The sequence below is a fragment of the Seriola lalandi genome, unplaced genomic scaffold (genome assembly GCF_002814215.2).
Source record: "Seriola lalandi dorsalis isolate HSWRI2012SDOR001 ecotype SW California unplaced genomic scaffold, Sedor1 jcf7180002054901, whole genome shotgun sequence".
Taxonomy (NCBI): Eukaryota; Metazoa; Chordata; class Actinopteri; order Carangiformes; family Carangidae; genus Seriola; species Seriola lalandi.
Window position 1 is genome coordinate 7795569 of NW_019525453.1, and position 13456 is coordinate 7809024.

Sequence of the window (13456 nt, forward strand, 5' to 3'; positions counted from 1 at the left end):
TGTTAGAGCCTATATTTAAAAAAAAAAAAAAAAATACTCGAGCCCAGACACCCACACAAATGACTCACATTACAACACAATAAATATCTGTGTAGGCCCACACACTGCATGAAATAATATAACAGTGTGCTGTTTTTATAATTAGAACATCATATCTGTCTTAATACACCGTGAGCTGTGAGAGTAGGACATTTTAGATGGTTTTAGTGTGTGTGTGTGTGATGGGGTTTGGGTGTGTATCCTGGGTGTGTGTGTGTGTGTGTGTGTGTGTGTGTGCAGCCTCTCGCTCATATTTCAGAAAAAAAGCGACAGAAATAAGAAGTTCCGCAGAGCACGACAGCTCACTGCGGCTTTTGCAGGGGCAGATTTAGCGCAAAGGAGCTGCTGGAGGTCTGAAAAAAAACACTAGGCCTTTAAAGAAATCAATGGATTAAAACGAATAAACCTACAGTCGTGCGTAAAAACGGAACAATACCTTTCAGCCAGCGGCAGGATGCTGGATAAATGGCGCAGGTTTCTTTTTTTTTAACCATCAGCGGGCACCTACTTAAGGTTCGATGCCCCCAAAGAAGCACCATAGTCCTCCGTAAATACAGTTCTGTCCGGTGGCAGAGCGGTTCAAACCGACCTGACTGGCGTGCGTAGCCCGGTCCGCTTTGCCCTCCTCTGGAAGTCCATGCAGGGATGCTGAGGATGCGGAGGAAGCGGAGGGATGTTGCGGGGAATGCGGCGGTCGGATCGTCCTTCTTCTGCAGCTGAATTGAAAACTGGTTGTTGTTGTTTTGTTTTGTTTTTTCTCCAAAGAATATCTTATAGCACAAATAGTCCAAACCCAGAAGAGTGCTGGAGCCGTGCAGTATCCTAAACCCACAGATATCAGGGTTTGTTTGTGCTGGGTGCAGTCAGGAGGTGGATACAGTAGCTGTGTGACAGGATGGAGGGAGAGAAGTTGGGCGCAGTCAGATGGAGAGAAGAGAGGAAGAGGAGAGGAGAGGGGAGGGGGTGGTCCTCTGAAAGAGAGGGAGTCAGCTGAAGCCAGGTTTTTACATCCTCAGCTTCCAGCTCTATCCTCCCTCTGCTTTTCATCCCTAGTCCTCCTCTGAGGGTGGAGGGAGGGAGGGAGGGAGGGGGGGAGGGAGAGTGAGAGCATCTGCCTCACCAAACCAGGGCCCAGTCAATCTGACTCTAAATGAAACTGACATTAATATGGTGTTTCAATCCAAGAAACAGTATATTGTAAAAAGCAACAAATAAACCGGTGTGTTATCTAAATAAAAACACAATACATGGCCCAAAACACCCAAACGTGACACCCATGTGACAGCTGAACATTTCATCTCTAAACAATGGGCACTGATGTGCTGCTATAACAGCCTCCACTGTTCTGGTTTCAGGATTTGCACTGGATGTTGAACCATGGCTGCAGGGATGTGCTCCCATTCAGTCAGAAAAGTGTCACCCACCGCTGGGTGATGAGGCCCGGCTTGATCCAGGTCATCCCAAAGGTTCTGGATGGGGTTGAAGTCAGGGCTCTGTGCAGACCAGTCATCCACAACGAAGTAGGAAAACCATTTGTTTATGGACCAGAGGTACACATGGATGTCCACATACTTTTGTACCTATATTATACGCCTGTGTGCTTATTGGGAAATGTGGGCAATGTCAGCATGAAGATTACGTAGCCTAGCTTTTTGACTAAAAGTGGCATTTAAATCAGCTATTTGCAAGATTTGCTATTGCTACATTGCTAACGTTAGCATTAACAGCTGTTTAGAAGAAACGTGAATTCAGGATCAAAATTCATTCCTTTACTCTTCAGTGGTGGACAGCAACGCCAATGTTAACTCTTGTCTCTATTATGTCTTTTCTTTCTACTGAAGTTAACATGCTAACCCGCTAGCCCCAGTCCGTCTCGTCACTTTCCGATACTGAGTCACTGTAGCCTCCAATCTGTGCATGATGACGTAACACTTCTCAGAGGACATATTATGACCTCTTTTCTTGTAAATGCAACAATGGCTGCAGCTCTTGTCAGGTGACATTCACCAACACCCTCAGCCCCTTTAAAATGTAATTTATAAGGCTTAGAACAGCAGCTGACTCACCTCAAGCTGTAACAGAAACTCTAACTAAACGTAATCCTTTAAAACTCAACACTCGTTTGTGTTCTCACGTTGATTGCGGGTCCATAAAAGATCAGGCAGAGTTTCCAGCCCACAGCAGCCACCTGCTAACTTTACAGGTCAGATTCGGCCCTCAGCAGGCGGCATGGTGGGTTGTTACCAGTTCTTGGTTCGATCCTACGTCAGCACGCTACCGGGGATGCTAGCTACTCCTTCTTTTTAGCTCCAGCTAAAAATTGTTGTATTTTTCTCTCTTTTGTTGGAGGCTAACTGTATCCTCCTGTTATAAAAAAGGGGGACAGTCATGTATTTTTACCATATTAACTGTTGTACTGTAATAAACTATTGTGAAGGCCGACTGATAAAATGACGACTCCCTAACTTTGAAGCAGTCATTAAATTTGTTTGAAGTTTCTTTTTGTTAGTTTGCTGCCCAGTTATGAACCAATGAGTGGGCCAGCTAACCTTTTCTCTGCCTAGAGACAACAAAACAAAAAATGTGATTGGATAACTTTATTATGATGGTTTTAGCTTCTGAAACTGTTATAGCTACAGCGAGCCCCCTCTCTTGGCATAAACAAGCATCTAGACGTCTGTTCTTAATTACAAACAGGGACATTTTCAGCCAGGGACAGGACACCATAAACAGGGACATCTGTTCGGCCTATTCATAAAGAAACAGGTATAGCCTCCAGTAATACTGAAATATTGAACCCATTTAGGCCTATCTTTTTGAGCATATCGCCACATTAACCAGAGATTTCCAAGAATCTCTCCTTTTGTGTCGCACCTTTGGTTTATTATCCAATCAACATCTCAGACTTCACTCCATTTTGTGGCTCAGGTCTAAAGGGAGTGTGGCAGTGGAAATACCCCCCCCCCCCCTTAATGAGGATTTCATAATATCCAGCTGATTGGTATTTAACTGGTTTTAGCTTGAAGAAATGTTGTTTTTTTGATGACTCCCACCTGAGGTGTACAGGTGAGTCTCCTTTGCATTTATTACTACATTACTGAGACAATCACAAAATAAAGGTACCTTCCAAAAACACTTCAAACATGGCTACACCATTTCATCTATAACACTCATTTGCTGTAGTGGAATGTAAAACTGCTCGCCTGCTAAATTATTGATGATTCTCACCACCATACAGGAACAATCAGACACCGAAAATGATTTTTTTCTTTTCCAACATGAGCAACGTTCCTCCCGGGTTCTTCCATATGGCTCGTCATCTGTCCCTCCATCCCTCCCCCCACCCAGCGCACTGGGAACCAGTAGACCGATGGAGGCTGTTCTGCATTCATTTCACTGCACAGACCATGAAATAATCAGTGGCTTCCATCTTATGGAGCCTCATTTGCGTCAACCAACCCCCCCCCCCCATGCTGCTATTCTTTTGTGATGCTATGTCAATTTAAATTTCCTCTACGGGGATCAATAAAGGAACATCTTATCTTACTTATACTGTATGTGTCATATATTTATATGTTTTAATTTCATTATTCAATGAGCACGCTCATTTATCTTTGCTCTGTCTTACTGTTTTAACATTTTATTTCTGTAATATTCCCAAAAATGTAATGAAATCTGATGTATTTTAATATCATATTATTTATATATTTATGTTAACACTTTGTGCATAAATTCCCTGCTTAAGATCAATTTAAATCTATAGCAGTAATCCAGGATTATAATAATACAATTGCAAGACAATAACAAGAAGTTAATACTTGTTTAACAATAACATGAATTCCAAATACACAATTTAGGACATGACAGCCAACAAATTAGTTTTTTTCACCATCCATTGATATTCATATTGCTGTGTGTATTCAGTTCACACCACTTTATTTCCCAACCTGTCTGGTTTATGCTTAGTATTTTCAGTTTGTTTTTGATTGTTTTGATGCATCACAAATTAATCAAAACAACGGATGAGAGCAGACTTTGCTTTTTAAATTATGACTTAGTCTTGGCCTGATGAGCCTAATTAAGTTAAAATAACAGGACTAAAGTCATTCACGTAGGTCACAGTACGGTGACTCAGAATGATTATAATGAAATGATTGTGATTAAGATTGTAGGTCACACTAACTATCTTTAAGACTTTAGATAAAATAACTTTTCATGGATAAAACAGAACCACTATTTCACATTAAAATGTTTGGTTGCTTTTAATGTGATTTTCATACTTTGTTTCCCACATCAACAACAAACTATAGAACACAAACAAACAATAAACATTTGTCCAAGTTGCAGAAATGCAGGTGACAGTGGGAGAAAGGCACAGAGTGGGGCTGAATGCAAAAACACCTGCGCAATTTAAAGAGCAGCCCAATTAAAAACAGCCACAGAGAGCACTAATCTGTCAATGATGATGTAAAAAGACATAAAGCTCAAAACCCTGTGATTCCTCCCTGTAAAACTTTTAGTACTTTTGATGTTTAAATTCTGATACATCACATAATACCATCAGGGAGGCATCTGACCATTCTGCAGCAGGGCAACGAGCCCAAACACACAGCCAGAGTCATGAGAACTATCTTTTCAACAAGGAGTCCTGCAACAGATGATCTGGCCCCCGCCGAGCCCCGATCTCAACATTAGGGAGTCAGTTTGAGATCACATGTAGAGACAGAAGACTCACAGACAGACTATGTCCACTGAGGAACTGTGGCAACTTCTTCAAAATGCTTGGAACAACCTACCTGCCAAGTTCCTGAAAAACTGCGAGCAAGTGTGGGTAGGAGATCTGATGTAAAAGGCAAAGGGGGGTCACAGAAAATACTGATTTTAAAAAAAAAACAAAACAATTAAGATAATTTTTTTTTACAATATTTTACAGAACATTAGACAATACAGTGCCTGACATAGGACCTCTTACCCTTAAAAACGCAAAGTAAATACAAATAATAATAATAATAATAATAATAATAATTAAAACAAATAGACACATATTTCTCAAAGGGAGTAATTTGCAGCATGACAGTGTCAGAAAATACTGATTTGATTTCGTTTTTTTTTAATTAATTCACTTTCTATGAAGTTAATTAACAAATACTAACTCGTTATGGAATTATTTTTAAGAGCACTTTACTTCAAGTGCCTACAACTTTTGCACAGTACTATATGGGACATTTTGGTCTGCAGCAATAACAAGGTCCATTGAAAACTCTCACAATTTAAAGTTATGCTACTTATTAGTGACAGTAAACATTTTCAAAGTGTACACACCAACTTCACTGAGAAATAAAAAGGTAATCTGGGAAATTCGGCGAACATGTGATGTCAATTAAATAATGGAAGAACAAATAAAATAGTTAAAAGTTTTGAATTTGTTTAAATAATTACAGCTAAGGGTCATAATTTGTGCTTAAAGCATTTAAAGTATAATAGTATACGTATATATATGGTATATATTTATGCATGCAGTTTTGTTTATGGTCACTGTTGTGTAACTGCGCACCGTCACATTACACAAGACCGGTGTTTACGTTAGGTAATGTCGCTGTTATGTAGCTAACCTAGCCGAGCTAGCCCTGAGTGTGCTGTGGGAGCGTGTCGGTTCCGCTGTTGGTTCAATGGTCTCCTCCTCCAGGCTCCGTCTGGTTTGGCGTCATTTTGTGTACAGTAGGATGGGAGACATGGCCTCTAAAGCCCAGATGCCGACTCCAGAGACAGCGCTGCCCGGGCGGAGTGACAGCATCAAAGTCTCCGGTAAGACTCAAACTGAGCCTGGTTAGCTTTAGCATGCTAGCTTCTGTAGCAACAAGATATAACTTTTGGCAGCAGGTTAACGAGACAAAACGGGGCAGTTTGCTGGTTTATGTCCTTGTTATCTTTGCTCAACGTTTGCGGTGTTGCCTTCCTCACACGACAGGAACAGGTTCAGTTACAAAACAGGCAATTACGTCAAATAAACGTTGACAACCAACTGTTGCTGTTATGTGAAGTTGAATGCATATTATCATACATTTGCACATTTGTACATTGTACAGTATGTAAATATATAAAAGTTGAGAACCAGAAATAAAAACAAATGCATGATATAAGTCAGTCACCACCCCTGATATGGTAATATATACTTCAAATAAAACAACTTTATTTATTTACAAATGCAGAACTTCTCTTTCACTCCTTTAACTGCCTGTTATTACCAGGGGCAGACGTTAACAAAGTTCATTTACTTGAATACTTTATTAAGTATATTTTCCCAGCATCTGTACTGTGAGTAATATATTTTTTTGAACTTATGACTTTTACTCCACTACACTTAAAAGACACATACTGTAATTTTGACTCTGACTACATTTCTATAGTGAAGTGAAGTACTTGAAGCACTGTCACTCATGTTTGAACCTGTCAGCGTGTCAGGTGTGTCCTGTCAGGTATTAAGTGTTTGTTATATTCTGATAAACAGCTTGTAGTTAGCTGTTGTTTTGCTGATTCAATTGTGTTTTTATGGCCATTTCTATCAGCTTTGTAGCACATGATACAAGTTTTTTATTCTACAGATTCTACAGTGAGTCAGTGCATTCAGCAGGTTTTTCGGAGTCAATACATCCTGTAAATACACTATGAAATAATACAACAATGTGTACCTTTGAATACTTAAGTATTTTCAAAAGGAAGTAATCAGTACTTTAACTCAAGTAAAAAAAATAACTGAAGAACTTTCACTTGTATTGGAGTAATATTTGACCAGATGTAAGTGTACTTTGACTCAAGTAATGCAGCTGTGTACTTTGTCCACATCTGGTTATTACTAGAACAACAAACTTTTACCTCAATTCTTTTATCTGCTGATTCAATAGAAGCACTCTCCTTTATCCAAATTAAAAGTCTGTAAAAAGTGAAGTTCATAATCACATAAATATCATGCTAAATCATATAGACAGTGCAGATAAAAACCCCCAAACTCTTGTCTTAAACTTTCCATAATTCTTGCATAAACATAAGATCACAGTGGGAAAGAGACTGAAACCTCTCAGAACAGACCAGTTGAAAAACATATTGCAATGTTAGAATTATTTATCAGTTTGTGTTAGGTGTAAACTTATTCAGGTATAATAACAGTACAGCCTCCCCCACAAATTAAAGACAATGTGTTGAAGTGTGTTAGATTTGTGTTGGTGTGGCTGTGGTGAACCAATTAATACATCATACATCATTCATAGAGGTATTACATATTTTTTAAAGTAATATATGTTGTATAAATATCCCAGTATGCCCTGTAGTATGTCTTCTAGGCAGCAAGTGATCAACTAATTGGTCTAGTGTGTCCTGCAGCGAAGTGGGAAGGTAAGTTTATTTAGGTAGCACCATTCAGAGACAAGACACAATGCTTTACAGAGGCATAGAAATATATCAAAAGTAAGACATTAAGAAGATATTAAGATTGCATTTAAAAGACAATAAAATAAGGCAATTTAAATGCTTCACAGAGGCATAGAAACACATTAAGAAGACTTTGAAATTGCATTTGTAAGAGAATGAAAATAGAAACAAAGGCAAGCAAATAATTAGTTTAAGATTGAATAGAAATGATGTATTTAATTTGTTAGAAAGCTTCAGCAAAGAATAACGCTTTGAGCCCTGGTTTCAGTGAGCTTTTAGTAGACCTCAGGTATTCAGGTAGGGAGCAGAGAAACTAAAAGCTCCTTTTCCTTGCTTGGTTTTCATTCTGGAAACACTGAATGAACCCGTCCCAGTCTGCAGATGACCTGAGGGGTCTGGATGCATCGTAACATACAAGTATATCAGAAACCGTATCCAGGCCAGAGACCATTTAGTGCTTTACGGACAAGTAGTAGGATTTTAAGATCCATCCTTTGACACACAGGAAGTCAGTGCAGTGAATTAAAGACTGGTGTACTGTATTTTTTTTATTTTTTTTTAACCTTTTGTGACAAGAGGATCATTGGAAACTGAGAAAACCAAACTTGTTTTAACCCGGAGAACTGGTGTAGAGATGGTTTTGATTTGATATCAAAGGAACAAGAAGTAACAGCTTTTCAGGAATGGAAATGTAGTCTAACAGACACTTTGACTCTAATTAGGTCTCTTCTGATTGCATTTCATGCCAGTTAGATCATTTTGTCAGTAGTTTGAATCTCTGTTCAGTATTGTCCTTGTTTGCTTTGCCTCATCTGCTGTTTGAAACTATATGAAATTGAGATCCTGAATGCATCACGTACACGCTAGCCCTTGATGCCGTGAATTAAAAATGTCAGTAAACTTTTTTCATTTGCTTTGAATGATAGTTTGAAGGATCATTTGATGTAAAGAAAAGATATATTATTGCCACAATACATTTTCACTGAAAGTCTATAAAGATATATTGAATAAGAGTATTGGCAATAAATATCTGATATTAGGAGAATTAATTCTTAAATGGAACTATTGGCTTTTAACATTCCATACTAGGGTTTGCCCGATCCTAACCACAGTCCTATTGTCACCCTGTGAAATTGCAGATAGCCGATTTATGATTTTAAAACATAGAGCCCCATTTTACAGGGAGTTTCATCATGAGTGAATGATCAATGAAAGGATGTTTTCTGTCAGCTCAGAGGCCACTGGCAGCCACCGCCATCTTTCAAGGTGGAATGTTTCTTGTGTGTTACTCAAAGCATATGACAACTTTGACCATTTGGAAATGAGAAAACAAGTCAAATATCGTTGTGACATTTGCAAAGGCATGAGCAAGCAGCGATCGCTCAACCCTATTCCATACTGATGTTCCTAATGACTAATTTTCCTGTTGATCAAACTGCAATTTAAATTTAGACAACTCAATTAATCTAAAAGTATCAAAACAATCAGGATAAGGGTCAAATGTGAGCACAATTTAATCGGTGTAACAGTGTCTGTGGGTAAACAATAGCTGTGTCACAATTCAGGGACCACATCCTTTGTTGACCGCGACGAATCAATTGAAATGAGATGGTCTGGCCTGTGGAGGATTCCTGCTCTGCATCCCCTGCTGTGCCCGCCCTTACCTTGTTGCTCGACAACTTGTCAACTCGTATCTTTTTTTTTACTAAAACTTGAGGTTTTAAGGCCCGTGGTCTTTTTAACAGTTGTACCGTTAGCTGTTGAACTGAGCTGAAACCAAATACTTACATTTAAAAGTGTAATCCTCATTGTCTCCGTCGGTGTTGTCTGCTGCCATATTATTTTATTATCGATGTGCAATGAATTGTGGGATAGGTTTAGCCACGAAGGATCCATCCATTGGAGCCATTGTTTCCCAGGAAAAGAAGGACGCATTTCTCAGCTACATTTTTAAGGAGCCTTCGAAATGTGGCGGCCTGTGTGCACCGCTGCGAAGCAGTCGGTCTTCAAATGCAGCCTATGAGGGTGGCTGTGTCTTACATTGGCTGAGCACGGCTAATGTTAGCAGTGCTAGCACCAGCAGTCTTCTTTTCTTGCAGGTTAACATCCGCCTGCCTGTGCTGAATGCAGTGACAAATCTCTCCGGCCGAGCTGTTATATGCCAGTTTGTGCTGACACAGCCTACGTACAAACTTTATTTTCCAGATCCAAATACCGCGAAATTGTGCTAGTTTCACAAAAGTTAACCTGCGTCATTCATAATATAATAAAATATGAATAATTAGTGTAACTGACTAGTGTTTCTGGCGCCGACTAGCAAGGGTAGCAACGCTCAGTTAGTCGACTAATAGTGCACTTGCATAATCCATACATCTGTTGATTATATTTATTTATTGTGAAACTGTCACTCTAAACATGCTAATGGTGAAGACAAAAGTGTGTGTGTGTGTGTGTGTGTGTGTGTGTGAGAGAGGGAGTCATGGAGTTTTGTGTGTGTGTAAACAGACAGAAAGCAGCACTAAGTTGGCAGTCAGGGCAGTTGGCACCAACCTGGACCCTCTTCACTACAAGTGAGGGCACTGAGTCTTGGCACATGATGAATAGATCTGCACTGGCAGTGAACAAAAGACCCAAGACACACACAGACACACACACACACACACACACACACTCACTGCCCTTTAACATTATAAAGAGAAAGATGAATAAAACAAGGAGTGAGTAAGTGTAAGGGTTGTGTGAGTGAAGCCAGTGTTGAGGACACTAACTCTGGTATTTGGTTCAGTTTCAAAGAGACAAAGAGAAATGGTAAGAATCTAATGTTTGAGTGATTTTCTTAAAGATTTAGTTTGTGTGTTTATTATTTTGGCTGGAGTGGAGTGGGTTGGACTGGGGAATAGAGGATGTGGGAGTGGAAGGGTTAGGAGGGTGGGGGTCCACCGCGAAAGGATGATCGGGATGGATGCGAGGGTTGAGACGGCGTGGCAGACATGCTGGAGCATCGCCAAAGCTTCTCGGGAACGCTGCCACAGTTGAGAGGGACGACGAAAGAGCGAGGGAGCAGAGAGGAGAGGAAAAAGCCATGCCTGGAGTGGAGAGACTTGGCAGGGTTTCCGCTCCTTTGTCTGTCTGGCTCAAGGCTGCAGCGCCAGAGGAAATCAAAAAATGTCCAGGCATAGTCGTGGTGGTGGTGGTGGATGGGGACAAGCTCTGCCTCGCCTCCGAAAAAGACGAGAGAGAAAAAGTACTTCCAAACGGACTGAAAACTGCTGCGGAAAGGGCTATTGGAAATTAAAAAGAACAAAACAAAACAAAACAAGCGATTTTCTCTTTTTAAATGAAATTCTGCATTGGAGCGATTGGACCCGACCAGGTTTCGGAGACTAAAGTGTAACGTGACCACAATATCTCATGAGCTGACCTGCAATTTTAATGGTATCAAAAAGAGAATACTGTATTTGTACTTTTCGGAGAGCAAAACAACATGTCTGAACTGGACAAGGACGGATGTTTGACTTCTGACGAGTCCACCAGTAGCCAGAGGAAGGCCAAGCCTGCGCCATACAAGAGGTCTGTGTATGAATGCTTGTTGGGCTTTGAACAGTATTCACCTGTAACGTTTGGATTGAGGTTTAAGTGTCTTGGGAAAATATCAGTTTGAATGCAAAACGTTTGAAAGGTAGATGAAACGAAAGGAGAAGGCGGGCATGTTTTTCATTAATCTGAGGATTTGGTGTTTCTGGAAGCTGGTCTAAAGGACACAAAGCAGGCCAAGCCAAGCCGAGCCAGGCCAGACGCCCAAACAAAAGACAAAAAGTGTCGCATACACATTTTTTGACCGCTGTAATATCTTTAAGCAGTCGACTTGGTTGCTGTGGAACTGGAACCTTTTTATTTTAGATTGAAAATGATGTATGCAGGATATTAGATGGGACTCAAAAGTTTATTCTTCACCATGGAAAATGAAGTAACAAAACAATAACACCTGAAAGTCAATTAATGTCATGTAATCTTCATCAGCAGATAGAGTTTGCCCTGCTGAGGCAATTGTTGAGCACTTTAAGAGCTTCCCGTCTATGTTAGTAAAAGAGTTTAGATATATTTTTGGCTTTGGGAAAAGTATTTGATCAAAATAATCTCACCATAGTGACCTCCGTTTAGTTGTTGTTCTGGAACTTTCGATTGTAAATCATAGATCGTAGGGTCATAAATAAGTATATTTGATATCCAACTTTTGTCAAAAGCCTGGACAGTGGACACACGAGTAGTGATATAAGTCATACACAGGCATGTTTTGAAAATGATTCACAAGAAAAAATGCTTTCAGTTAGGCTGAAGTTATTATTTGAATTAACACTTGAATTGTTTTGTCTGTAAAATGTCCATAACAGGTTTCCAGGGTGCAAGGTGGATTTTTTTAGATAGCTTGATTTATTCAAGCAACACTCAAAACCCCAATGGTTTTCAACTGCTACTAGTTCAGAAGAAAAGCTATAAAAAATACTCACATTCATGAAGCTGTAACCTGCAATTGTTTGGCATTTTTGTTTGAAAAATGACAGAAAGGATTAATTGATAAGGTCTTGATTAAGTTTCTTTCAACCTAATGGTCAACTAATCTTCTAATTGGTTTTAAACAACTGTTTGGTTCACCTTCAGATTCCCAAACAGTTTGAACTGCGATAACAATTGCCTGTAAACGAGTGGTAGTTGGTGGTGTTTTAATTCAGTAATAAAACACAAAAAACCTGAATTAATGCTATTAATTGCCTCTAATGATGTAATAACTACAGAATACTATGTTATTGTTAAGTGGTATCAACTCTGATTTCCCAGTCTGGAATATGTGAACTCAACATATGAATCCAAGTGATGTGTTTAAATTCTACTTTGAACTAAATTGTGTCCTGCTTTACAGCTTGGTCACACCTTAAACTACACCTGCACACCTTTGATTTAAAGACGTCCAGCCAGTGTGCTAAATGAGATGGATGAAACTCACAGAGAAGTAGCAACAGCTCTGATTGGTCATTGGCCTCGCAACATTATTACATTGTACAAAACTCAACATCTACACTGAGATTTGTGTTCAGGTTCACGTCTGAATAACTTTAACTTGTCCTCTGATGTTACCTGAACACTTGTAGTTGTCTGATATCTTACCCCGCCCTCTACACCTCCCCCTCCCCTCCTTCTCAAGATGGAAATAAGCGAAAACAAAGAGATAATGAAGAAGTTAATGTCATCCCCATCACAGCTTAATGCAGATGTGTTCAGACATCCAGCAGCTGCTGTGTGCAAGTCTCTTAATTAGCACGTGTACTTGTGGGTGTAAATCATTATTAATGCAGCTTGCTGTTGTAGAACGTGTCATTTTGACTGTGAATATTTGCAGAAATAACTGACTGACGTAAATATCAGGAGTCATGAGTTTCAGGAAATCCAAGTTAAATTATAAGTCGTTTCCTGGCACCGCACGCTGTGAACTTGAGGCACAGTCCAAGTTATGGGAATTAACTATCTCCACTCAGCTTCAGCTGCTAAAGATAAAGTATCTTTATTAATGTTTTCACATGAACACACTGATTCCTCTTTTTTGTTTTTGCTGCTCAGAAGCAGTGAGAACGTAGGAGTGATTTGCAGTGAAAGATAAATTCTTAGATGTAATTTAGTAAAAAATAGCAAACATTTGCTTCTTACAGCTTCTCAGATGTGATGTGCTTTTCTCTCATATAGTTGTTAATTGAACATCTGTGTGTTTTCACTCCTCTGATGAATGAAGCAATTTAAAGACGTTGCATAGCCATTTATCATTGTTTGTGACAACTGAAGGATTAATGGATGGACTGAAGAATTAATCACGAGTCATAAAAATGGAAATGATAGCAGCTGCAGCCCCCGTCTAGCCCCCTTATTAAAACAGATACAAACCATGTGCTTAATACATGGCCAATCCCAGTAAAGACTGTTTGGATAACATGGTAGTTGAACC

At 39.6% G+C, this 13456-nt stretch overlaps 1 protein-coding gene across 1 annotated transcript in view; it reads left to right on the top strand.

Annotated features, from left to right (window-relative positions):
* Positions 1-5611: 5611 nt before the first annotated feature.
* Positions 5612-13456, top strand: part of msraa (methionine sulfoxide reductase Aa) — a 40027-nt gene continuing 32182 nt past the window's right edge. The window contains exon 1 of the mRNA XM_023430177.2: positions 5612-5844. Within this exon, the coding sequence (XP_023285945.1) occupies positions 5709-5844 (136 nt within the window). The 5' untranslated portion in view covers positions 5612-5708. The remainder of the gene's footprint in view (positions 5845-13456) is intronic.